At 38.2% G+C, this 25,471-nt stretch overlaps 3 protein-coding genes across 7 annotated transcripts in view; 1 reads left to right on the forward strand and 2 right to left on the reverse strand.

The window, feature by feature from the left end:
- Positions 1 to 270: 270 nt before the first annotated feature.
- gbp4 (guanylate binding protein 4) lies at positions 271 to 6,329 on the reverse strand. 3 transcript variants are annotated; one of them, XM_056459263.1, is made up of 8 exons: positions 6,256 to 6,329; positions 5,804 to 5,947; positions 5,585 to 5,712; positions 4,614 to 4,723; positions 3,882 to 4,069; positions 3,047 to 3,289; positions 2,668 to 2,948; positions 271 to 2,268 (listed from the first exon to the last, which is right to left on the reverse strand). In XM_056459263.1, exons 2-8 carry the CDS (start codon positions 5,865 to 5,867, stop codon positions 1,537 to 1,539), a joined length of 1,746 nt encoding a protein of 581 aa, XP_056315238.1. In that variant the 5' UTR covers positions 5,868 to 5,947; positions 6,256 to 6,329; the 3' UTR covers positions 271 to 1,536. The 3 variants fall into 3 exon arrangements, with proteins under 3 accessions (XP_056315238.1, XP_056315237.1, XP_056315239.1); XM_056459262.1 differs by having other exon boundaries at positions 5,804 to 6,007; positions 6,256 to 6,314; XM_056459264.1 differs by lacking the exons at positions 271 to 2,268; positions 6,256 to 6,329 and having other exon boundaries at positions 2,659 to 2,948; positions 5,804 to 6,006.
- Positions 6,330 to 8,936: 2,607 nt separating this feature from the next.
- On the reverse strand, positions 8,937 to 21,019 carry si:dkey-61p9.7 (uncharacterized protein LOC559161 homolog). Of its 3 annotated transcripts, none has more exons than XM_056459274.1 (17): positions 20,791 to 21,019; positions 19,676 to 19,735; positions 19,527 to 19,577; positions 19,427 to 19,453; positions 19,273 to 19,299; positions 19,139 to 19,165; positions 19,029 to 19,055; positions 17,429 to 17,485; positions 16,677 to 16,733; positions 15,997 to 16,044; positions 15,611 to 15,655; positions 13,319 to 13,366; positions 12,841 to 13,054; positions 11,814 to 11,912; positions 11,277 to 11,360; positions 10,271 to 10,424; positions 8,937 to 10,012 (listed from the first exon to the last, which is right to left on the reverse strand). In XM_056459274.1, exons 1-16 carry the CDS (start codon positions 20,805 to 20,807, stop codon positions 10,272 to 10,274), a joined length of 1,041 nt encoding a protein of 346 aa, XP_056315249.1. In that variant the 5' UTR covers positions 20,808 to 21,019; the 3' UTR covers positions 8,937 to 10,012; position 10,271. The 3 variants fall into 3 exon arrangements, with proteins under 3 accessions (XP_056315249.1, XP_056315246.1, XP_056315250.1); XM_056459271.1 differs by having other exon boundaries at positions 11,277 to 11,363; XM_056459275.1 differs by lacking the exon at positions 19,029 to 19,055 and having other exon boundaries at positions 11,277 to 11,363.
- A 148-nt stretch (positions 21,020 to 21,167) lies between these two features.
- hspa12a.3 (heat shock protein family A (Hsp70) member 12A.3) overlaps positions 21,168 to 25,471 on the forward strand; it is a 5,522-nt gene continuing 1,218 nt past the window's right edge. Inside the window, exons 1-4 of the mRNA XM_056459267.1 lie at positions 21,168 to 21,479; positions 21,592 to 21,816; positions 23,564 to 23,735; positions 24,728 to 25,471. The exon at positions 24,728 to 25,471 is cut by the window's right edge and continues 1,218 nt beyond it. Coding sequence (XP_056315242.1) covers positions 21,192 to 21,479; positions 21,592 to 21,816; positions 23,564 to 23,735; positions 24,728 to 25,471 — 1,429 coding nt within the window. The 5' untranslated portion in view covers positions 21,168 to 21,191. The remainder of the gene's footprint in view (positions 21,480 to 21,591; positions 21,817 to 23,563; positions 23,736 to 24,727) is intronic.

Here is a 25,471-nt window from a genome sequence, read left to right on the forward strand (position 1 = left end):
CACCCCTCGCTTGTTTCATCAAGGTAATGTTGATGTCTTCCTGATTCATGTTACTAATGTAAATGTCAAGTTGTTCACAGATTTGGTGTGAGCAGATTCATGTACACACTATTTCTCTTCTTCCAGCACTTCCTACATTAATAAATCTAATGTTAAAAACAACCACGGCTAGGCTATTTGGCTACCCAGTGCTGAGTAAATGTTAGACAAAGATTTATTTAAACTATAGTCTTTGTGTTAGCAATTTTACACACATTTTCCAATAGGCAGTGCAGGGAACATCAACTTTATTTGTACAAACAATTTTTTTCACAAACACCTCTAATCCAGTCATTCTTATTCCAGCAATACAGCATCCAACAGTCTTATTTCTTGGAGGATCCTGGGACCTCACCTGGATTTCACAACTGGCTTTAGACCTGGTCTGAATTTAAAGTATGCTGATGATGCCTTTTGCACTCTGGAATTTAGGGTAATGTCTACATTTAATATTGTACCTGAGGGCTTGTTTTGGGGGGTGGGGGGTTACACAAGAAATGTATTGAGCACAAGCAGTCATGACTCCCCTTGTCCTCTCTCTAATAAGAGGTGTGTTGCAGACTCAGTTTGGGTGTCTCTGCTGGAGATCAGAGAGGAAGCTGTCTTTTAAAGGATGGGGCTCTTATCAAATGCAAACGTAAACATTTAAGTGAGAGGATTACATATGTTGGGGCTGACGTCCTGTGCCTGCAGGGAAATAAACTGTAGCTAAAAAAGTTATCAACACCTTTATTAAGACTTATCGATGGTCTTTGTTTTATTATTTTTCTTCACCTTGTAGTCTTGATGCAATAAGCATTGTGCCCATTATCTCACGGTAGACCCATTTAGGCAGAGTTATTAAACGACAGGTTTAACCAGCAGGAAATAATGTACTATTAGAACTGCTTTAGTTTGGTCATTCCACAACTAAACCAACACATTTCGTAGCATCACCACAACTGATTTACATTCATATTTCACAGTGGATCGTGTGGTTGAAGCGTTCTCCAAATGTTCCTATTAGTCTTGCTTATTTCTTCTCGATCCATACAGTTTTTGGCACACGGAAGTGTTTTTGGAGCTTCGTATGAACATCCACGCACAGTGTTTTGTTGATTCTGATTACTTAGATTCGCATGGTCTCACGACCCTTGCTGACTATTGAGGATGAGAGAGCTCTTGGATTTCATCTAAGATAACGTAGATGATCTGTGGTCCAAAGGTGAAACAATATGAGGGGGAGTAAATAATAACAGACTGTTAAATTTCCTGTGAGCTGATCCCTTTAAGATGACCATATTAGTATTCCAGTTAACTTCATGAATTCATTTAGTTTGCATAAATGTTACCACTGACTGAGTCTAATCTTCAGGTAATTGTGAAGTACATGCTCAAATTAACAGCTCAGTTCAGTGTGCAAATCAATGCATCTGACTCTCGTGCATCAAACAATTAAGCTTTAGCATATCTTAGCTGAGAATATACGCAGTTCCTGTTCTAAAGCACAATACAAACTTAGGAATCAGAGCGAATCAGGTCTTCAAGGAGGCAGGGCTCTTCTTCCTGAAGAATATCAATGAATTTACATTTTGCTTTCCTTCCACCTGAATGCACAGAGTCATAAATCTTTCTCATAATCTGCTCAATGGTTACATTAGTCTGTGTGATTTCAGAATATAATTCTTTATGAATTATTCCCTGGTCACGAAGTTTATCCGCAATGCTCTTCACATTTGTAACTCTTTCAATGAAAGCCAATCTGTGTGCATCAAAAAAATATTTCTTTTCAATCTCAGAATTCAGTTTCAGCTCATCTTGGACTTGCTTTAAGAGGACAAACTCATCTTTCCATATTGTGGTAGTCCATACAGACATCTTGTCTTTCTGTCGGACGAGATTCATTTGTACATCATCGACCTGAAGCTTCCTGACCTTGAAGAAGTTTGGCTCGACGTCTGTTCTGAATGAAATGCCCTCTTCAGGATAGACAGATGCCCCAGGAACCTCGAGGACATGCGGAGTTTTCACCCGAAACGGCTTGTCAGGTCTGGGATGGCTGATGGAAAGACTTGCTCTTTCATTCTGCTCTACAATTTCTTTAGAGCGAGTATCATTCACTGGGAAGAAGTAGACGTGAAGAATGAGAGGATCTTTACAGCGCATGTAGAGGAGAAGATTACAGTGTGTCTCCATTTCCACTTGCTCATTTTGACACAGGTATGCATCAAAGAGCTTACTGATTTTCCCCTAAAGACACACAAACAGCATTTTAATTCTTTGGTGGTCTCAGACGTCACACCAAACACCGGCCACAGACCAGTGGCTAAACATCTGACGGTCCTAATGCATATGGCACATTTCAGCAGATTTGAAGTTGTCCTGTTTATATATATTGAGTTATATTAAAGTATTAAAGGCAGGATTGAGGGGGAAGAGCGTCTAAAAGCATATGCCAGAGTAAGTAAACCATACATGGGAAGAAATGAAAGAACAGACACTTGGGTAAAAATCTGGGTGTTTAAGTAAAGAACAAAAAGAGAAGAAGCCAAAGTTCCCAGACCTTCAAGCTGTCAGACTGAAGTCTGGCTATGCAAGACTAGTTTGTTGGTGAGCCAGAGCATGTTGTTTGGTTAAGGTTTAGCCTACCTCGAGAGCCCTCAGGTGCTTTCCATCAGTGTCCTTGAATGATCGAGCCATGAAGGCTTGTGTAGCCATGCTGCTGAGGCGTTGGTGCTCTAAGGAGACTTGCGTCAGCCCCAGGGGGAAGGAGCTCTTCAGCTTCTCCATTCCTGATTGGTACACCTCCAGACCCTCCACCGTTCCGGCCTCGTTCTCAATCTGAGCCATGGCCGTCACTGCGTTCTCCAGACAAGGCACAGCCCCACTGGAGATGGTGTCCACGTACATCTTTGTTAGATTACCCAGAACTTTCAAAGAGGAAACAGAATCAAGCACAATGAATAATGGAACTGAATGTGAGATCACTGTAAACACTGTAAACTCTTCAAATTCCCTTTAGAATCACCTCTGCCAGTGACTGTGTGTCCATCTTTCAGTCGCTTCACTTCGCTCTTGTCAAAGACGAACTTGCAGAAACGTTTGGTGACCTCCAGAAACTCAGGGGAGAGGTCAGCTGGACTCAAACTCTCCAGAATGGACATTTTCTCTGGAGTGGTTGGTAATTGGAAGGTGAAGCACGACCTGGATGGGAAGAATTTCTGGATGCACTCCCTGGGAAGGTTATACTCCATTACTCTTTTCGAAGTGCCTAGAACAGATGAACACATGCAGATCTTTTCAGGTCTGTAGAATAATGAAGTTCATAGGGGTTTGTGTTCTTGAGAAGAGTATAGTTGGTTCAGCTACCGTTCTGGGTCACAGTGTGCATACATTATTTAAAATATAGTCCTCATCCCATTCACCCAACTCTAACAGATAACTTTCTTTCTTAGATAAGTCACTGAAGACAAAATTATATAGGATATCCAAATTAGGCAGCTACAGTCTTATCGCTCACACTTTATTTTGATGGTCTGTTTGGTGAATTTAAGTTACATTGCAACTAATTCTCATTAGATTATAGGTAGACTGTTAGGTTGGGGTTAGGGTTAGTGTACAGTTAGTTAACATGTACTTGCAAAGTTTCGTCTAGTCAGTTAAATGTCTGTTGAAGGAGCAGTATCAGCAGATATTAAGCAGACAGTCTACTAATACTCAAATGGACCATCAAAATAAAGTGTTACCGTCTTATCCAGAATGTGGTATTAGAGTAATGTAGATCTGTTAACAAAACATTTAACTTGTAAGAGCTCATGCTCATAGTGATTGTGAAAGATTGTGCATTAATGTGTTTATATTACCATGTTTCAGCTTTAGAGCAAACTCTAGATATTCATCCTCGGTTATATCTTGGCCCTCTATCTTTAGCTCAAGGGTGAAGTCCCTCACAGACCAGATGAACCTAGGGAAGAACTTTACAAACTCAGTGCAATCTTCAGCATCTTCATCTGGTTTGACCTTGATGTGCTCTATTAGTTCAGTAACATATCTGACAGCTTGTTCAGGTGTAAACACAAATTGAAGTCTGATGTGCACATGTGTTGTGGGGGAAACCGGAGCACCCGGAGGAAACCCACGCCAGCATAGGGAGAACATGCAAACTCCACACAGAAACGCCAACTGACCCAGCCGGGACTCGAACCAGCGACCTTCTTACTGTGAGGTGACTGTACTAACCACTGAGCCACCCTCATTGGTGCTTCTAAATATGAAAATTAATGCTAAGCTGGCCAAACCGTTTTAAACAGTTTGATGCTTTTCCTATTCTTTGCAAGCTGGCACATCAGATCCTGCTGTGGGCCCAGGAGTAACTGCTCTCAGTCAGGACAGTGTATATTCTTGGCCACCTGAACGTGAGAGCAAATATCTTGCAAATATTTCATTAGTAATAAAAGTAAAGCAAATGTGTGTCCTGGTAATAAACTATACCTGCATATGACAATAAAAACGTGACAATAAAAGAATAAAACTCTGAACACAACGTTTGGACTGTATTTGTGTTTCCTTGTGTAGACAAATGTTCAGAAGGATACTGGAGCTCCTCCATAGCCCTGTTGTCGAGCACCCCACAGCTGTTGTAAACCAAAGTGCTGCTCAGGAGCACAGCCAGACAGAAGATGTTGGTGTCACGCTTTGAGTCGCCCTGAGAAGGAGAACCGCATTGTTGAACACAGAATAGTCTGGAAATAGTCTATAGCATCATTGCTCTTTATTTTTACTTTACTTTACTTTAATGTTCAGTTCAGGAAAATATTTCACACAGCAACACCCTGTCAGCACCACACTCCTGGCTGGATCCATTTTCAAATCCTCACATCCGTTTCACACCATTAATGCTGATCCAGACTTAAGTTACTGAGGTGAAAATACAGTGGCTAAACCAATCTGGGCCAGAACTAGCTAGACAGCAAAAAACATCTGGCCCAGATAGTTCAAAATCTTTTTTAACTTATCCAGACCAGCACAGGGCCAGCTCCAGGCCTGCTACAGATTCCCTTATGTTGATTTGGCCAGTCTGGTTCAGATGTGTTCTTGATCTGGTCCAGTACTGTTTGTAAATAAATGCAAAAATATAGATAAATATAAAGACATATTAAATGAACTGGACTATATCCAGAAGCACATCTGAAATGGTCTGGCCCAGATCCAAACCTGAACCAGATTTGGCCCAGTGCTGGTCTGGATAAATCAAAACACTTCTGGCCAGTACTGGCTCATTGTGACAATGGACACCAGCCCAAGTTTGTTTGCCAGATCTGGCCCAGAACTGCGGATGCGTCCAGGCCAGAGGAGTTCTGCTATCTGGGCAGGCTGTAACATGCAGTGTTTATCTTAAGGGGATGTGCTCTGACCTGTGCCAAGAGTGGTGTGCAGGAGCTTGCTTAATTCATAATGCTATTATCAGCACAGCAGCAGGATACGACTACACTATTACTATATACATCTATTTGTTCTTAACGCTCCAATAGTCCTCTTAGACAAGGTAACTCAGGTGTAACTTTACCTTTTCCACGTCTCCCAGTCCCTCAGTGTCCAGCAGCACCAGAGTGGTTCCTGCTTTAATGGGATGGGGCATACACCACATCCATATACCTCTTGTCCTGGATTCATTTCTGCTGCTCAGCGCAAATCCTGAGAGATAACACATGTCAGAAACTCCCTCAAAGGCTTACAGGCCGCTTAGATCTGCATGAGCTGTGGATTCTGTTTGCGTGTCTCTTACCTGTTTGCTTCCCAGCCAGCCGGTTCATCAGGTAGGACTTCCCAGTGCGATAGAGACCCACCATGGCCACCACCACCACCGGCTGCTGGATCTGCTGCAAGACCTGCAGCGCCGCCGGCTGCACACACAGCTTCCCATCTGAGTCTGTGTTGATCAGACACACTGGTTTGTCCATGCTCACTCAAAACACTGGAGCTGTCCAACCTATTAACACACATAACTCAAACACCTCAGCAATGCCGCAGCAGACAGCTCAGAGGCTGATTGTGTACTCACGTCACACAAACATACACACACACACGCACGCACGCACGCACGCGCACACACACACACACACACACACAATAATCTGTTGATGTGCTGAGGTTGACTGTAAACACTGGCATATGGAGTCTCCATTTGAAGAGCAGCACAACATGTGGAAATGAACTGAAAGACTGTGTGTGTCTTACCCTTTTGCTTGAGTTATCTGTGTAGCTTCAAGATAAGTTGCTTGCAAGGAGAAACTTCCTGTATTTTAGTCGTGTGTCTAAGACACGCCTTTAGGTGCAGCCGCTCAATGCTTATTGGTTACTCAGAGACCTTTGCTTTTTCTTTCCTGTACTTCCTCCTCCTGTCAGCATTTGTGCAGCCGTCTAACTCTGGGCTTCACTTATGAAAGCAGCAGCTGCATACTGTAAACCACACGACAGCACATACAGTAGGCTGGATTGGCTAATCAATCACATAACAAGTCAATGACTTGACTATGAACAACACAGTGAACACTATAAACAACACAGTGAACACTATGAACAACACAGTGAACACTATGAACAACACAGTGAACACTATAAACAACACAGTGAACACTATGAACAACACAGTGAACACTATAAACAACACAGTGAACACTATGAACAACACAGTGAACACTATGAACAACACAGTGAACACTATAAACAACACAGTGAACACTATGAACAACACAGTGAACACTATGAACAACACAGTGAACACTATGAACAACACAGTGATACACAGTGAACACTATGAACAACACAGTGATACACAATGAACACTATAAACAACACAGTGAACACTATGAACAACACAGTGATACACAGTGAACACTATGAACAACACAGTGATACACAGTAAACACTATGAACAACACAGTGATACACAGTGAACACTATGAACAACACAGTGATACACAATGAACACTATAAACAACACAGTGAACACTATGAACAACACAGTGATACACAGTGAACACTATGAACAACACAGTGATACACAATGAACACTATAAACAACACAGTGAACACTATGAACAACACAGTGATACACAGTAAACACTATGAACAACACAGTGATACACAGTAAACACTATGAACAACACAGTGATACACAGTAAACACTATGAACAACACAGTGATACACAGTGAACACTATGAACAACACAGTGATACACAGTGAACACTATGAACAACACAGTGATACACAGTGAACACTATGAACAACACAGTGATACACAGTGAACACTATGAACAACACAGTAAACACTATAAACAACACAGTGATACACAGTGAACAATAAACAACACAGTGAACACTATAAACAACACAGTGAACACTATAAACAACACAGTGAACACTATAAACAACACAGTGAACACTATAAACAACACAGTGAACACTTTAAACAACACAGTGAACACTATGAACAACACAGTGAACACTATAAACAACACAGTGAACACTTTAAACAACACAGTGAACACTATAAACAACACAGTGATACACTATAAACAACACAGTGAACACTATGAACAACACAGTGAACACTATGAACAACACAGTGATACACAGTGAACGCTATGAACAACACAGTGATACACAGTGAACACTATAAACAACACAGTGAACACTATAAACAACACAGTGATACACAGTGAACGCTATGAACAACACAGTGATACACAGTGAACACTATGAACAACACAGTGATACACAGTGAACACTATGAACAACACAGTGATACACAGTGAACACTATGAACAACACAGTGATACACAGTAAACACTATGAACAACACAGTGATACACAGTAAACACTATGAACAACACATGCTAAATAGCAACACACTAGAAGTATTAAGATCAGGGCTGCCAACTTCTGAATTTAGCCTGGAGTGAGAATTTAAACCCCGCCTATATCCTAAGCCACACCCCAACACCAAGCCACACCCCGTTTATTTGTAAATATATAAAAATGATAAATATATTATTTTAATGATGATTTTTTATTAAATATTAATTACAAATTAGAGTTTCATTACTATTATACAATTATTCTATTATAAATAAAGGAAAGAAAATCTGTTGTAAATGTAAAGATACCACTGAAGTGATGTGCTAAGATCATTCAAGAAATCTTTTGCATAAATATATTAATTTCAGGATGTGATGGTGGCTCAGTGGTTAGCACTGTGGCCTCACAGCAAGAAGGTCTCTGGTTCAAGTCCCGGCTGGGTCAGTGTGTGTTTCTGTGTGGAGTTTGCATGTTCTCCCCGTGTTGGTGTGGGTTTCCTCCAGGTGCTCTGGTTTCCCCCACAGTCCAAACACATGCGCTATAGGGGAACTGATCAGCTAAACTGACCATAGTGTGTGAGTGTGAATGTCCTGGTCCTCCAGGTTGGGGATTGAGCATTGGGCAACCCACCTCATAATAACTAGATGTTATTAAACACCAATATTGTGCGGGTAAATATAAACTCTGATATAAATGGGCCTGGACGTATTTAATTTAAAATATACATTTATTTAATCTTTCTAAGAAATGAGTGTAAAATATTGTAGTAAGTAACAGGGCGTCCTTACAGGCCACATCCGTTCATTATATGTACTAATATATATATTTCTTCTCTGTTTTGGATGAGCTTTATTTGATGAGTGCTTCCCATCTGCTGTCAAATGAGACAATACTCATTTAATTCAGTGTCATGTGATTCAGTTCAAAGGTGTTGCGCTGCACAAACAGAAAGTTTAGTAGTTATGTTGAACGGCAGTATAGACTACAGTGCAGCCCACATTTAACATCATAACAATTTTGACATTGATACACAGCCAACAAAACAAAACAAAACAGGTTTGAATGGAGATATACATTTATTGCTCAAAAATATGACACGATTAGGCTAAAATAACCCTTCCACCCTTTTAGCAGTTAGAAATGAGCAACGATCCCGAACCACTCGAAACTGTTTCTGCTGCTTGTTCAGACTACTTAATTACAGTGAACAGATTCAACACAATTATTCGTTTTTTCGGGGATAACATAATCGTTTTATGTTCAATCAACTTAAATTTAAGTTAACTTAAATGATTTGTGTTTCAACAACATGAAGGAATTATGTGGAACTCTGCAGTATGTACAGTGCACATATCCATCAGATGTGAATGTGGATCTAAAATACACACAATGATTACAAGTTCTGTCATAATATATTTAGATAAACCATAATCACCACATGAAGAGCATGGAGCAGGAAAAAGAGACGCACAAACACTGGAATAAATGACCGTATGACTATTTGACATTTAACGCTGTAACCATTTCCTGATTTAACATCAGCATGATGCATTACCATCATCAGCAGTGAATTTAAGTTTCATTGTTTTCTCCTTACATTAACTATTGACCTGCCATTGACATATACTGTATATTGATTAATATATCCTGTATAGATGATTTTTAAAAATATCTTAGCTTGTCACAAAATGTTGTATTTTTGATCAAACCTGATAACATGATGAACATGAACACATGAAGACTTTTGTCTTTAAAGCAGAGGCTCTGTCCTTTATTTTTACTATTTTAATATGCTAATATAATCATTATATAATATATTCAGAGAGCCATTAAAATCTGGGTGAAAATCATAAAAAAGCACCAGCAGGGAAATATTAAAGATTTAATGAATGAAATATTAATGTTAGATATATAATACCTTTATTCTAGTATCAACACAATAAAACACATGTTATTTAAGATATCCCTTGAACCACACAGCATGAGATGCTTTTAATATTCCCCTTTTCTTGATCTAAACCCCACCTGTCCTACAGACACTACAGTTATGTTATGATTGCTCCGTTCAGCAGTTTCACCACTCATGATCCTCGTTCTGATGACGTGCTGATGAAGAGGACTCACCATCACACCCTGAAACAGACCAGTGTAGAGAATCAGTGAGAATAAACTGTGTTCATCCAGAGCTAACCATGTACATTAACAATATTACAGGCTAATAGAAAGCATTACCACAGAGTATTTCCTTATTTCCTCATTTTATATGTGCTCATCATTCAAAACAACAACAGAATTAGTTTAGTAACTCTTATATTTGGCTGAACTGAACTGAAGAACTGCAGTTATAACATTCATATATGTATTCAGTTGTGTACATTTGCCTTATTATACCTTATCCTATTTTTAATAGTGGGAAGTGGCCGTGTCTCTCTTTATTGTCCCAGTCGAGAGTCAGCGGTGGGTTATGTAACGCCATCAGACAGCCCTGTTTATAGCACAGGTCAGCAAACTTACACAGGTAGTCTGGATTACTGAGTCCAAGCTCCTGAAACAGAAGCAGAATCGGCTTTATTCACCAGGTGTGTCTACAGTTAGCTGTGGTTCTCAGGAGCATACATACATATTAACACACAAGAGGACAGAAAGGGCATTTGATGGCATTAGGACCCACATATACTGCAGCGTGAGCGCCCCCTTCTGGCTTCACTATAACCTCTGCCAGCAGTAACCACTGTAGTTTTCCCATGAGTACTCCCTATTGCCCCATACACCAGACTCAACCCTGCTCAGCTTCAGTGGGCCACCAAGAGCTGCAGATATTGTCAAGTCTCCAAACTATACTGCCCTTTCCACAAAACAGCTGAACTCTGGTTTATACCTGCACCACACTGCTATCTAGTGTTATCTATTGATACACGTTCATCCATTTTTTTCTTTAATTTCCAGGTTCTGCAGGTTGCAATGTCCCAAATTTTGGTTGCCAATTGTAATGGTTTGTTTTGGATCAATTTGGAATTTCCCCAACTAGTGCAGAGCCCGGGGGACCAGAGTGAGTGCTCCGTCTTGCCCCTCTGGTCCATATTCATCAAATTTAACCTTCAGTGGATTATAAAATAGCCTTGCTGTATATCCTTGAATAAACAAGACTAGTCAACACTTGTCAGCAGTGGTTGTGATAAGGAAACCCTTTTCTCTACAGGTACTGAATCCCACCAGTATCAGTCGGTGTGGTGGAAAGTGCTTGCCTGTGCATTAACCAATGACCCACTGACTATACCACAGTATATATCTGACAATATACAACGGCTACAATATTAATCAAGAGATATACTGTGTGTTTTTCTGTTGTTTATTGTCTGAAATCCTGAGTGAAATGTGTGTTACTCTGTCAACATACCTCATTTATATCCTGGTAATATGTGAATTCTCCATACAGTATCATGGCTTGCAGATTCTGAAGAGCCATATCCATGCAGTGCTGCTGCTAAAATAAGACAAGAGTCCTGTTTGGTCACGATATTTCAACAGTGATTATATGGTGGTGTTTACACAACAGTTCTGGAATCTGATTGGCTGATAGCTGTGTGATATTCCAGCCTGATCTAATGAGAAAATGTAAGTATTTTACGTTTTGACAGTTTAGTGGCTAATTCGTACGAGTTCAGTCATCCAAATTGTATGATTTTAAAAAGGAGGCGTGGCACCTAACCCCGCCCCTAAACCCAAATGTCATTGGAGGATGAGCAAATCGTACTAAATTGTACGAATTAGATCGTACGAATTCGTACGAATTAGCCACTAAAAAAAAGTTATGAATTGCCGTGAGATTGTGTTGGATATTTCATTGCATTTTACAAAACCATCCCACATCTTGTAAATCGGGGTGTTATTAACCCTGGTACAGTTAGAATAATTATTAATAATGATTGTTTACCTTTTTGTTGAAAGATTTTGCACCATCAGTTATTCTGAAAACTGCCTGTAGAGACTCTCTCTTCTTCTTCATGTCAGCCAAGGCCTTGTCGAATACATTCTACAGAAATAAGCACAGAAATTACACATATTTACATTGTTATATGAGATTTTCTACAATCCATTTAATAATACAGTATATCTTGGTGCATTTAAGCGAAACAGTTTTGTTAAACAGTTATGTAGAAATAAACGTTTAGTCACCGAACATCTTTAGGAATAGAAAAAATAATACATTCATTTCAAATATGGTCTTGAATGAACCATAACATTTCCACAGAATTTAGTATTTGCTATTGATTTTTCCTATTTCTTAACATTTTCACCCAACGTCTCCATTTGCTATATAATCATCATCATCATATATATATACAGCTGAAGTCAGCATTATTCACCACACTTTGATATTTTTTTCTTCTTTAATTATTTCCCACATGATGTTTCTCAGATTGAGGAAATGTTGACAGTATGTCTGATATTATTTGTTCTTCTGGAGAAAGTCTGATTTGTTTTATTTCAGCTAGAATAAAAGCAGTTTTAATAGTTTAAACACCATTTAAGGTCAATATTATTAGCCTCTTTAAGCTGTATTTGTTTCTGATAGTCTACAGAACAAACCATCATTATACAATAACTTGCCTAATTACCCTAACTTTACCCTAATTACCCTAGTGAAGCCTTTAAATGTGACTTTAAGCTGAATACTAGTGTCTTGAAGAATATCTAGTCTAATATTATTTACTGTCATCATGATAAAGAGAAAATAAATCAGTTATTAGAGATGGGTTATTAACACTATTATATTTAGAGATGTGTTGGAGAAATCTGCTCTCTGTTAAACAGAAACTGGGGGAGAATATAAACAGGGGTGCTAATAATTCTGACTTCAACTGTATGTATGAATGTATATATATGTATATTTATATATATATAATACACACATTTACAGTCTCATTATGTGTGGGTATTTCTGGAGAAGGATTTTATACCTTCATCATTCTCTTTATGGTTTCCTTTTCTGTCTTTTCATCATCTAGTTTTCCCTTTTTAACGCCGTCTTTAATTTTCATCAGGCACCTGGGCCACCCCTCGACCCGCAGCAGCTCATAACTCTTCCTCAGCTCAGAGTCTCTGCAGGGGTTGTTTATGTCTTCAAATATTCTGCTGCTGGATCCTATTTCAGCAGAAGCCTCAATCGTCATCCTTGGAGAAACAGAAGGAGTTTGCTGAAGATCTCAAATTAAACTAATAATGAACAAACAACACTGAAGTATTCTACAATCTAGAGTATTCACATATCCATTCCCATTACTCCATAAACAGCCTTCTGTGTTGATCAGCTGGTGTCAATATAAATCTCAATATGACTGTGTCCATTAGTATGATGTTAGCATACATTTAAACATTTTACATATTCATTTATATTTGTAATAAAGGTAGAACCCATATGTATATATGTATATATACCTCTCCTTGAAGTCTGCCAGTTTACTCTCACTCTGCTCTGCTCTTTTTCTGGAAGAGATAAGAACAGCAGTGGTTAAAGTCTTTTCATTCAGTAATCAAAGCAGAGCTGATGGTTCCTCGTCTAGACGTCTCTGATGTGTCCCGTCTGGATGAAGGACTGTAAATGTGTCATTAGTTATGCTGTTTAGTATTTTACACTTGTGTATTATTCAGCCGCTGTCTTATTTCAGGCCTGAAGCCCACTCAGATTACACAACATTTATTGTCATTTACAGCAGTCATGAAGTCAGAATTATTCGCCCTCCTATATATCTTTCCCCCAGTTTCTGTTTAACAGAGAGCAGATTTCTCCAACACATCTCTAATCATAATAGTGTTAATAACTCATCTCTAAAAACTGATTTATTTTCTCTTCGTCATGATGACAGCACATAATATTAGACTAGATATTCTTCAAGACACTAGTATTCAGCTTAAAGTGTCATTTAAAGGCTTCACTAGGGTAATTAGGGTAAAGTTAGGATAATTAGGCAAGTCATTGTATAACAGTGGTTTATTCTGGAGACAATCCAACACTAATATTGCTGAAGGGGGCTAATAATATTGAGCTTAAAATGGTGTTTAAACTATTAAAAACTGCTTTTATTCTAGCTGAAATAAAACAGTCCATTTTTTGCAAATGGATTTTTTTAAATTATCTATAAACAAACTTGTGAGAATCCAATAAGCTTTTAATTAAAAAAATGAGCAAAACCTTTAATAATGTCCATCTGACACACGTCGTGTCTTTTAGTGCTAGTTTGTCTCATGTGTTTAAACTAAACCAGTCAAAGTGGAACTCAAACACAGCAGTTCAGTGCATGGTTTAGCCGTTTACATGTTAACAATCTTATATTTTTGGTCATACAGATCTAAGACATAACCCTGTGAATATTTCACTTTATTTAACAAACCAGTGTGTGTTCTGGCCTTGGTTTTGGCTGCAGAGGCATCGTAAAGAGGTCAAAAATGATGTCTGACCCATTTTCTTTCGTCCACCACCCCATTTATCAGGCCTTTATGACATCTATAAGTGAGACAAGTAATAATAAACGCTAATAAAAGTCAAAAATAGCTACAACTGTGTGTCTTCATTACCAGAGCGAGAGCACCAATAGGATGAGCTTTGAGGTGTCAATCTGATTTTATTTTCAGTTATAATATTAATTTCACATTTATGAATTAAATTCATGAAGCATATCTTGTGTACAGCTTATATTTTGGCTGGGACAAATTTAGACCTGGGCTAGTGTTGTGGTGTTAGGCAGGGAGTGTTTTCATTTGTAATTAGGCAAACAGCATTAGAGAAACACAAAATTAGCATAAAACACTAATGAGCAACATGTAAGAAATGAGTCTATAATTACACTTTACAATAACAGCAGATTAATTATGGTGCACTAATTGTCATGAAGACTAACACTGTGATTTCCTCCTCTGGCCAGCAGAGGGCGCCCTCACCCCAATGAGGGGCCTCCCTCACTCCCTCACTCCCTCATCACTCGCTTGTCCCCTACATTTCCCATCAACCCCATACCTGCACTGATGACCGGTCCAGCTGAGAACTACTGGTTTCTTTAAGCAGACTTGTTCTACTCACCCTCTGAGAGGTCTTGTTGTTCTGTTGTTGACATTCTGAGTGGTCGTACCCTGTATGCTGTTGTGACTCTGCCTTCCTACAGTTAGTGATTCATCACCGCCTGCCTTTAGACTGTTTATTCTGATCTCAGACATTGCTTATTTGCTGCCAGCCCTGACCCTTAGCCTGTTGATCTACTACAACCTATCCTGCTACATTGTGTACGCTGATCACTGCCTGTTGGACCCTGATATTAATAAAAGCCTGCAAATGGATCCCAATCCGTCTTGTTACACTAATACAGGGGTGTCCAAACTCGGTCCTGGAGGGCCGGTGTCCAACATATTTTAGTTCCAACACAATTAAACACACCTGAACCAGCTAATCAAGCTCTTACTAGGTGAACTAGAAACTTCCAGGCAGGTGTGTTGGAGGAAGTTGGCAGGTATGCAGGACACCGGCCCTCCAGGACAGAGTTGCTCTAATCTGTAATCTTTGGTCTTCATTTAGAAAATCGTATGAGAGTTAAACGATCTTTCAGTGTGGACCCAGCCTTACACAAGCACACCGTACATGATTTACACCTCTGAATCTGTAAAAATGTTGGAAATCCACTTCAGCTGCTCGAATATTCCCAGAAAGGTGAAATCAAATGATGTAAATGAAAGGATTACCTGATGTCAGCACAGGCCTTCTTTAAATCTTCAATAGTTGACTCTCTACAATGTACAGCAGAGTTATTTCACTGTGTAAATAACACATTTCAGCAATGACAGATATCTAACCGAGGGTGACGTGGGTCAGAATTAAGTGCTGCATTATAACTCAACGTACAGCTCATGAATATATAATGAGATGTAAACTATATTGTTTATTCTTTATATTGTTTATTGATTATTATTCAGTGTCTTTTAGTCTTGCAAGTCTTTTTTATTATTTGTAGAAGCTTAGAAATGGTGGCACTGCGAATATCATTGATGCTTTCACTACAGCGGTGTTCACAGAGATTATTTAATCCAAAAACAAGAAACAAAACACATGAAATAAAGCATGAACGTACCTATTATTAATCATCTCCTGTAAGCTGGGGCAAACCTCACAGTCTGACCTACAAAACCACACAAGAACCATAAGAAGTCCTTCAGAAGATGATTCAGAAAACACACCATATCTGTTAATACACTGATCTGTGTCAGATTTAGAAATCACTCAACGTTTATTTATTAAGCAAGTAAATTAGACATGAATAAAAATCCCCCCTAAATGATGAGCCAGACAGCAGATGAAGGAAGATTGACTTCAGCTGTATGTGTCGGCGTCTGGATTTTACACCGGATAAATGAATGAAGCAGAAGACTGGCAGATTTCTTCATTTACTGAAAGTCTGTCTTAATGAAACACACATATGAAGGACATGTGTAATAGAGAAAATAACTCCAAACATTACTTGAATCAGCTCATTAATGCCATTTAAAGCTTGCTCTGAACAACATCACCTCTTTCCACATCATGAGCTATTGGAGACTTATTGAGTGTGTTATTTAGGTGACATCGGCCACTTTCACACTGCTGTGGGGCTTTCATACCTGATGCACTTTCTGTTGTATTTAAGTAGAGTTGTGTGTGTGTGTGTGTGTGTGTGTGTGTGTGTGTGTGTGTGTGTGTGTATGTGTGTGCGTGTGTGCGTGTGTGTGTGTGCGTGTGTGTATAAAACATATCAACAGTCTTGAAAGCACTCACGCTTGTTTAGACTTCTGTTGAGTGAATGTGCAGCTCTGACAGTCCATCGCATTTCGCCTTAAAAGCCAAGTGGAACACAGACAGAAAGCGAGCAGCATGAGAAGGTCTTCTGTTGTGCATGCACGTCCATTTAAAAACACAACATGCTGCGCTGAACTGACATTTGAAGCAGTATTAAATACAGATGCCATAATCTTGTTTTCTAAGCTAGTTTCTCCATTTGGATAACACTTTTATTTCTGAAAAACAATACAGATCTGCTGAAGAAACTATTTTAAAAACAATTAAATAAAGAATAAACCCCTGACAAAACACTCTTTATGGAAGAGGACAGTCTTCCTGTTCTGTTGGGAGAATTGTTTGAGCTCTGTTGAACTGTTTTCTCTCTAGTGAAGCGTTCAGTTTTTACACTTACAGAGTCGCCATGTGAATAGCAAATGAGCTATGGAGCGACGCGACTGACTCTTAAAGGGAATGAGAGACGAGACTCTGACTGGTTTAATGCAGGTTATGCTGAAAACACTCCCAGAACTCATTAAGAGAATAAACACAACCCTGTTAGACCATGCATCTGGGCATATTATACCATCATTAAAATAGCAAGAGTGCATTCAGACGTGCCCTTAATGCTTTTGAGCCCTGCCATCCACAGTAAGATGCAGAGAACAGCAGGGTGTTTCTTCAAACTCAACAGATTCTGTGAGGGAACACTAAAGATGTATAAAGTAAAAGAAATATAAAGTAAATCTTACCCTTCCTGCTTTGCTTCACAACACTGCAAGCATGGGGTAAACTGTTCCAGCCACTTCCTGTAAAACAAAAACACCAGCTGGAAATGACAGTGAAGCAGTTACAGTAGCTATAAAGACAGCAGATACATGCAAATGTACTCATAGACGACACTAAATGGGTCAAAATGCTCCTCCACGGAGCCGGCTATCTGTTGTTTTGTATTGTATCATTGGAAACAAACAGCACACAGGTGTGAGAAACATTTAGCTTATTCTATATAGGATTTCCTTATGGGATTATAATTTGTTTTATGTGTTTTATGTGACTTATTGTCCTCACATTTGTTTAACTGGACGTAAATTCTTAATGCATTCCTTGCCGTATATCTTGTCAATAAAGAGATGCTTCCCTGCCCTATTGATGAGCTGTGTTTGTGTTTTAGGTACATTACGGTAAAGCGCAGAATGAGTTAGAGGATTTCTGCTTCAGTTCTGATCATTAGGTCATCAGTGTTTAATACACTTCTGTCCTTTAACACAAGCAGTCAGACAGATGAACCTTTCCTTTGACCTGCTCACTGAAAACACTCTGTCTGACTGCATCATAAGCATTGTGATGTTGTTGTATCTTCATTTAAGTGGTGATAAACATGTAAACCCAACACAATCTCACGGAAATTCAGAACTTTTTGATTTAGTGGCTAATTCATATGAATTCGTATGATCTAATTCGCACAATTTAGTACGATTTGCTCATCACCCAGTGTCGGTTGGGTTTAGGGGCGGGGTTAGGTGCCACGCCTCCTTTTTAAAATCGTACATTTTCATACAACTCAACTCGTACAAATTAGCCACTAAACTGACCAAACGTAACATACAGACGTTTCCTCGTGAGATCAGGCTGGTAAACACCATAATTTCCTTCATTTTCAGGTAATCTTTATTTTGATAGATAACATGATCATATACAGCTGAAGTCAGAAGTATTAGCCCCCCTCTCATTTTATTTTATTTTCTAAATATTTCCCAACAGATTCAGGAAATGTTGACAGTGTGTCTGATAATATTTGTTCTTCTGGAGAAAGTCTGATTTGTTTTATTTCAGCTAGAATAAAAGCAGTTTTAATAGTTTAAACACCATTTTAAGCTCAATATTATTAGCCCCTTTAAGCTATATTTGTGTCTGATAGTCTCCAGAACAAACCATCATTATACAATAACTTGCCTAATTACCCTAACCTGCCTAGTTACCCTAATTACCCTAGTGAAGCCTTTAAATGTCACTTTAAGCTGAATACTAGTGTCTTGAAGAATATCTAGTCTAATATTATTTACTGTCATCATGACAAAGAGAAAATAAATCAGTTATTAGAGATGAGTTATTAACACTATTATGATTAGAGATGTGTTGGAGAAATCTGCTCTAAAGAAAATAAACAGGGGGGCTAATAAATCTGACTTTAACTGTATGTCCAGCTTAAAATAGTCTGAGAAACACTGAATTTAGCTGAAAATCATCAAAAACACTGGCGTCGGCTGGCTACTTTATTCTGTTTAAAGGAAAGAGTTGAGAGAAAGAGAAATGTCTAAAGTAGGTGTTGATAAACACATCGGTCATTACCTTTCTTTACAGAACCTTTCCTTCAGCCTAAATGTAGACAATTATTTTGTAAAAATCATAATTAATTTAAAATTGTTTCACCCTGAAATATTAAAAACTTGAGTCATTACTTTTGTTCCTTGAACAGTTGTTCATCCCTAGATAGAAATAGAAATAAAATCACAGAGAATATTTTAAACTTTGTCAATATAATATAGAGGTTGAACATGAAATCCTAAAATGTAACTCTAAATTGTGACATTACCTTTGATCGTAGTTCTGTTGCTCCACACTAAATGTAAATATTAGGTAGGTGGAAAGAAGAAAAACCCCACACATGAATAATTGTACCATGATGTGTTCATTTGGTAAAATATGTTCATTTTAAGAGTATAAGAAATAAATTAAAATGCCATCACCTTTGCTCCTGGTACTGTCTTTGAAGCCTAAAGGTAAACGATTAGTGAAAAGAAATCACACATAATTTATCAGAACTTTGCGTAAACCATATAATGTTACCCAGCAATCTTGAGCTCCCGTTCTTTGACCAGATCCATCACCCTTTGCTCTCTGCAACCAAGAATTATTAGAGATTATTAGAGGTGTTGGTTAAGTGTTCCTTTATGTATATTGCTTTAGAAATATTCAGAAAGCTTGTAAGGATTTACCTTAGGAATTGGTCATGTTCACAGTGTAAGCACATCGCAGAACGGATAAGATTCTCCTGACTATCACATAAACAAAAACATTCAAATCAGTAAGATGCTACTGCTGTCTGAACATGCATGTTTATACCATTTCTACGGTTATTATTATAACTTATTACAATTACTCTCAAATCAAATGTTATTTACATTTAAAGTTTATTATATATATATATATATATGTGTGTGTGTGTGTGTGTGTGTGTGTGTGTGTGTGTTTAATCAAAGTCATTTGTCATCTCAGTTTTTAGTCTTTATAGCTGCTGGAATCTGCTAGCAGAATGATATGCGTAATATCCCATAATGTATATTGACCTTGTGTGATGGGAGGAATATCGTTTAAAGGCTCACATAATCTAGTTCACTAGTGTTAAACCAGTCGGCAAGGTAGCCCAGGTTCACATAGATATGAAATCATGCTGTCCCATAGCCCATAGTGTTTATTTCAGTCGTCTATGCGACTGTTCTATCTCTGGGGGTTGAATATATATTCAGTCTGCAGCAGCAGTGTGTTTTATCCTGTGCATATTCTGGCAGAAGCAAGTAATAAAGCAATATATTAGAGGTCTACATTGGAAAAGGGAACATTTCAGCAATTAAAGGTGTTCTCAGGACACAATTAATAAATCAATAAAAATATGAACACATAGAAATTCAGTCTAAACCCTATTTGAACATATTAAAGTGGATATGGATTGCCTGTTTTGCAGATTCCTCTCACCAAATGTCTTTATAAAAATCATAGTTATTGGTCTCTTCCACAAAATAGCTAAACTGTCTTCATAACACAACACTTTACGTCCATTCATTTGACTATAATAAGCTGTGTTTCTGTACAGGGTATAATACATTTATGATAGTGAATGACTGAAATATTAAATGCTCAATTAAACTAATTTTGACTATACTCTGATGCTGCTTGTACATCCACAGCCAAACCGATCACAACCAAACACCAATAAACATATACACAATAATAATCAAGGGTTCAGATGGGTTCAGATTGTATTGATTCTGAAGCAGTTTCAGTCGGTTTTACATTAACATACATTTTAATTTTAAGAAATTGTTGGTCTTACCTCATTATGGTGTCCATTATGTTTGAATGTATTTAGAAAAACGCCGTAAATATAAAAGGAATAAAGCAATGTAATATATATAGTGCTTTTTCCTTAAAGCTGTATTAAATATGTACACGACGATGAGCTCACAGGTCAGCTTTAAACATGTTCAAAAGGGTATTTCTTTTATTTCTTTATTTTATTTAGTCCTGTACTATCACATAGAGTCACAGATGTGTCTGTGTGCTGAAATGATCATTTCTGGTGAGGACTGAATGTACTTTATATCTCCACAGTGTCAACACCCTTTTGGTGAGAAGGCAGGTTTACCAAAGTGAAAGTAAAGTCAGCTTTATAAATACAGCACAGCATGGAGGACTGACAGCACTAGGACACACAGTCTGACAAGCTGAAGAGCAATGGCAAATACAGTGCTTTACATAGCTATAGACTTTGGCACATCCTACAGCGGATATGCCATCAGCTTTAAAACCAAGCAGCCGCAAGAATCAATTCAAATTCCTAACTGGGGTGTAAACTTTGGCTACAATACCTTCAAGACCCCCACCTGCATTTTGTTTGATGAACATGAAACGTTTCAGAAGTTTGGCTATGATGCCATGATGACGTACACACGGTCAACTCCAAAAAGTCAGGCGAGGAAGAGCTATCTGTTTGAACACTTTAAAATGGAGCTCTACGACAAGGTAAGCGCAGTTACTTTCTTATCATACTTAATTTTATTATGATCGTGATTAGAGACGGATCTCAATTATTAAAGCTTTTGTTAATTCACATTTTCATTGTTTTTCCACTAAGGAAATCCACCGGGATCTGATGATCACTGCAAAAAACGGAGGCCAAATGAAGGCGCTGACCGTTTTTTCAGAGAGTCTGCGATATCTGAAGGATCACGCACTGGACAAGATCAATGAAAACACAACCGGCAAGACGTTCATTGCCTCAGACGTTACATGGGTCCTGACTGTTCCTGCCATCTGGAACGCAGCTGCCAAACAGTTCATGAGAGAAGCAGCTATTAAGGTGAGTTGATGAACCGAAACACAGACGAATAATTAGCAAATGAATAGAGACAGTTTAGTCTGGCGGTGTGTAAATAAAGTCTTTTTAGACCATATACAGCTGAAGTCAGATTTATTAGCCCCCCTGCTTATTTTTTCCCAATTTCAGTTTAACAGATTTCTCCAACACATCTCTAATCATAACAGTGTTAATAACTCATCTCTAATAACTGATTTATTTTCTCTTTGTCATGATGACAGTAAATAATATTAGACTAGATATTCTTCAAGACACTAGTATTCAGCTTAAAGTGACATTTAAAGGCTTCACTAGGGTAATTAGGTTAACTAGGCAGGTTAGGGTAATTAGGCAAGTTATTGTATAATGATGGTTTGTTCTGTAGACTATTGAAAACAAATATATCTTAAAGGGGCTAATAATATTGAGCTTAAATGGTGTTTAAACTATTAAAACTGCTTTTATTCTAGCTGAAATAAAACTAATCAGACTTTCTCCAGAAGAACAAATATTATCAGACATTCTGTGAACATTTCTCTGCTCTGTTCAACATCATTTGGGAAATATTTTAGAAACAAAAAAAAAAAAAATCAAACGGGGGGCGAATAATTCAACTGTAGGTTCTCACAGCTCTTTGGTAGTGACATAATTATGTTTGAGTAAAACAAGATTTCAAATTTCTTTCTGCTACCTAAAGCAGACCAATCCAAATACTGAACATTAGCAAAAGATGTTTGGAGTAAGCTACTCAGTGGTCTTCAGAGGGGTGAAACAGGGTCACACTGAAACAGCATCATAAACCATAGTACCTACCACAGAAATCTTGAAAAAAAGCGCCTCAGAATGTCATCAGAATCCCAAACCCAAACCCAGTTTATTCAGTGAAGCTGCTCAAAGATGGTTCTGCAGTTTTGAGGAACTGATGACTTGTTATGACTGAATATTTCTAATTGTGTTTGTTGATCAAATGTTGTTAAATATTAATTTATTAATTTATAATACATGCTTTGACTCTTATAATATAATAAATAAATTTTAAATTATAATAAAGTTATTATTTCTGTGATGACCGTCTAGGGGACAAAAAAGCCAATACCAGTGAGAATCTGAATTTACCTATCTTTTTTTAATACATGAGATAAGGATATATCTTCAGGGGAAGACCAGGCCAAACATAACAAACAAAAATATCTTTATTTACCAACTATCTTACCAACAGAAAATAAAAATAACACATAAAATATAGCAATAACTTATCTAAATCCCCTTTTCCCCAAATCAGTAACAACAACACACAGAGAGAACACCAGAGGGCAGCATAGATCCAAACACATTAACTAAAGGTCTTAACACCCCCACCCTTAAAAATAAAATATCTCACTTCTGTTGTTGTTTCGAGAGAGTAAAGTAGATATTTATTTCACTGTACTTGAGCGAATCACTGCTATATTGAAGTGGCCACGCAATGTTTGGCCATTGTTACTACAATCCAAACTCATGGGCAAAGCCTAAGAAGTCTGCTCAGCCTTAACGCTTGAGCAGAGCTTGAATTATGATGTGATAAAAAATGCAGTGTGCGCGCATATGAGCTAGTTCCTGAGACTTACCGGGAAAAGTTTCTAAATGTTTTGAAAACCCCTAACCAAACGTTTATTATATACTTGTTGACATAATAACAATACCTATTTCTATTGTAATATTATTATCTTGATTATCATCCACTTTCTTTTAAATGATTTTCTCCTTTCAGGCAGATCTAGTGATAGAGTCTGAGCCAGAGAGGCTTGTCTTTGCTCTGGAGCCCGAGGCTGCATCTATTTACTGCAAACAACTGCCAAGTGAAGGCTACATAGCAGAGGAGGCTTGTCAAGACACACTGGAACAAAAACCTGGAACCCAGTATATGGTTGTGGATTGTGGAGGTACATCTGTAGCATTTTTCTCCTACATTCCTGTTTCATTTTGTACAGACATAAAATTTAATTAGCCACAACAGAACCACAACAAGGTCTTAAAAATGCACCACATCATCTGCTCAGGATACGGGCTGGATCCAGGATTTTGGAGACCTCCAAATAAGGAGAAGCAGATTAACATAAGCTTAGATGCCATTCAAATTATAATATCTTTGGGGAAGTGTTTCCGGATCCGGTTGCTCTAATTAATGATACAAACGGTATCATGAGGGTAATCCAGAAATGTAGTCATGGTCACAGGCGAAGAGGTCAACGTAAGCAGCAAAACAACATAAACGTGAAACAAAACAAGATTCAGGAAACAGCAAGACTAGATAATAGAACAATCTGAAATGTTACAGAAAACAAGACTCAGCAATGTGTGTGAGAATGTGAGATGCATATATAGCCCATCTAGTCAGTGTTTCTGAGCTACAGCTGTGTGCAAGTAATCAGGGGTGGTCCTGAACTCGTGTGTGAGTGAGGTGCCTGATGGGAAATGTAGTGCAGTTCAGTGGCAGAGTTGTAGTTCGGATGATAGTGACTGTTTTCCAGTGATCTGCAAGGGCTAGGGCTAAAGCTTATTTATTTTCACTTTATAAGATACAAGCCTAATTACTATTTGGTTTTAGGTTTTACTGACACAGTTTAAGTGATGAATTAAAAATAAATGAGAGGATTAAGATGTTAAGCATAATAATCACTCCTAAGTAGTTTCAGTTTGATAAGTGAATATAGTTCTGGCACATTATTTATGCCTCACATATTGTATTTAGCATCCCATATGTATAAGAGTCATTAGTTTCATAAAAATAAATGAATTACATCAACTGTTAAAAGTAACACATTATAATTATATCAAACTATTTGGCTTTGAGTGGTTTTGAGATCTAGTAATATTATCCTTTCCCACTTTCAATAATGATGTACAATAATTAAACAGTATTCTTATTTTGCAGGTGGCACTATTGATATAACGGTTCATGAGGTGGTCGAGGATGGCAATCTGAAGGAACTGCACGCCGCTTCCGGAAATGACATGGGTGGACAGACAGTAGACAGAAAGTTCATCTCTTTTCTGAAAGAGATATTTTCAGAGAAAATTTACAACAAGTTTGCACAAGAGTTCCCATCAGAGGCTCTGAAATTAAAATATGACATTGCTCTAGCTAAATCTTGTGATGAACTTGTGCTCATCCAGTGCCCAGTGTCCTTGCAGGACCTCGCCAAGAAAGAAAAGACAATAGAGAGTTACTTTGAGGGCGTTGAGGGAGCAGAATGGGACGAGGGCTCGATCATAATCAAAGAGGATAAACTGCAGAGCTTTTTTGATGAAAGCCTCAAGGCAACAGCAGAAAAACTTGAGGAGATCATGAGCAACCCTGAGCTGAACATCGAGTTCATGCTGTTAGTCGGAGGCTTTGCTGAATGTAAAATTCTGAAGAAGTTTCTGAAGGAGCACTTTAATAAATGCAAAATTATCTGCCCTGTTGAGCCCCAGGTAGTAATAATCAAAGGAGCAATCAGATATGCCAAACAGCCCAAAGTGGTGAAATCCCGTGTGAGTGCTCTAACATACGGGATCAGAATAGATGCACCCTTCGATGAGGTATTACACAATTGCAAGAGTAGCTATGTGAACAGTGTAGGACAGGCGTACTGTGATGTCTGTTTCGAAACATTCGTTAGAAAGGGAGACTCAG

The sequence above is a fragment of the Danio aesculapii genome, chromosome 6, assembly GCF_903798145.1.
Source record: "Danio aesculapii chromosome 6, fDanAes4.1, whole genome shotgun sequence".
Lineage (NCBI taxonomy): Eukaryota > Metazoa > Chordata > Actinopteri > Cypriniformes > Danionidae > Danio > Danio aesculapii.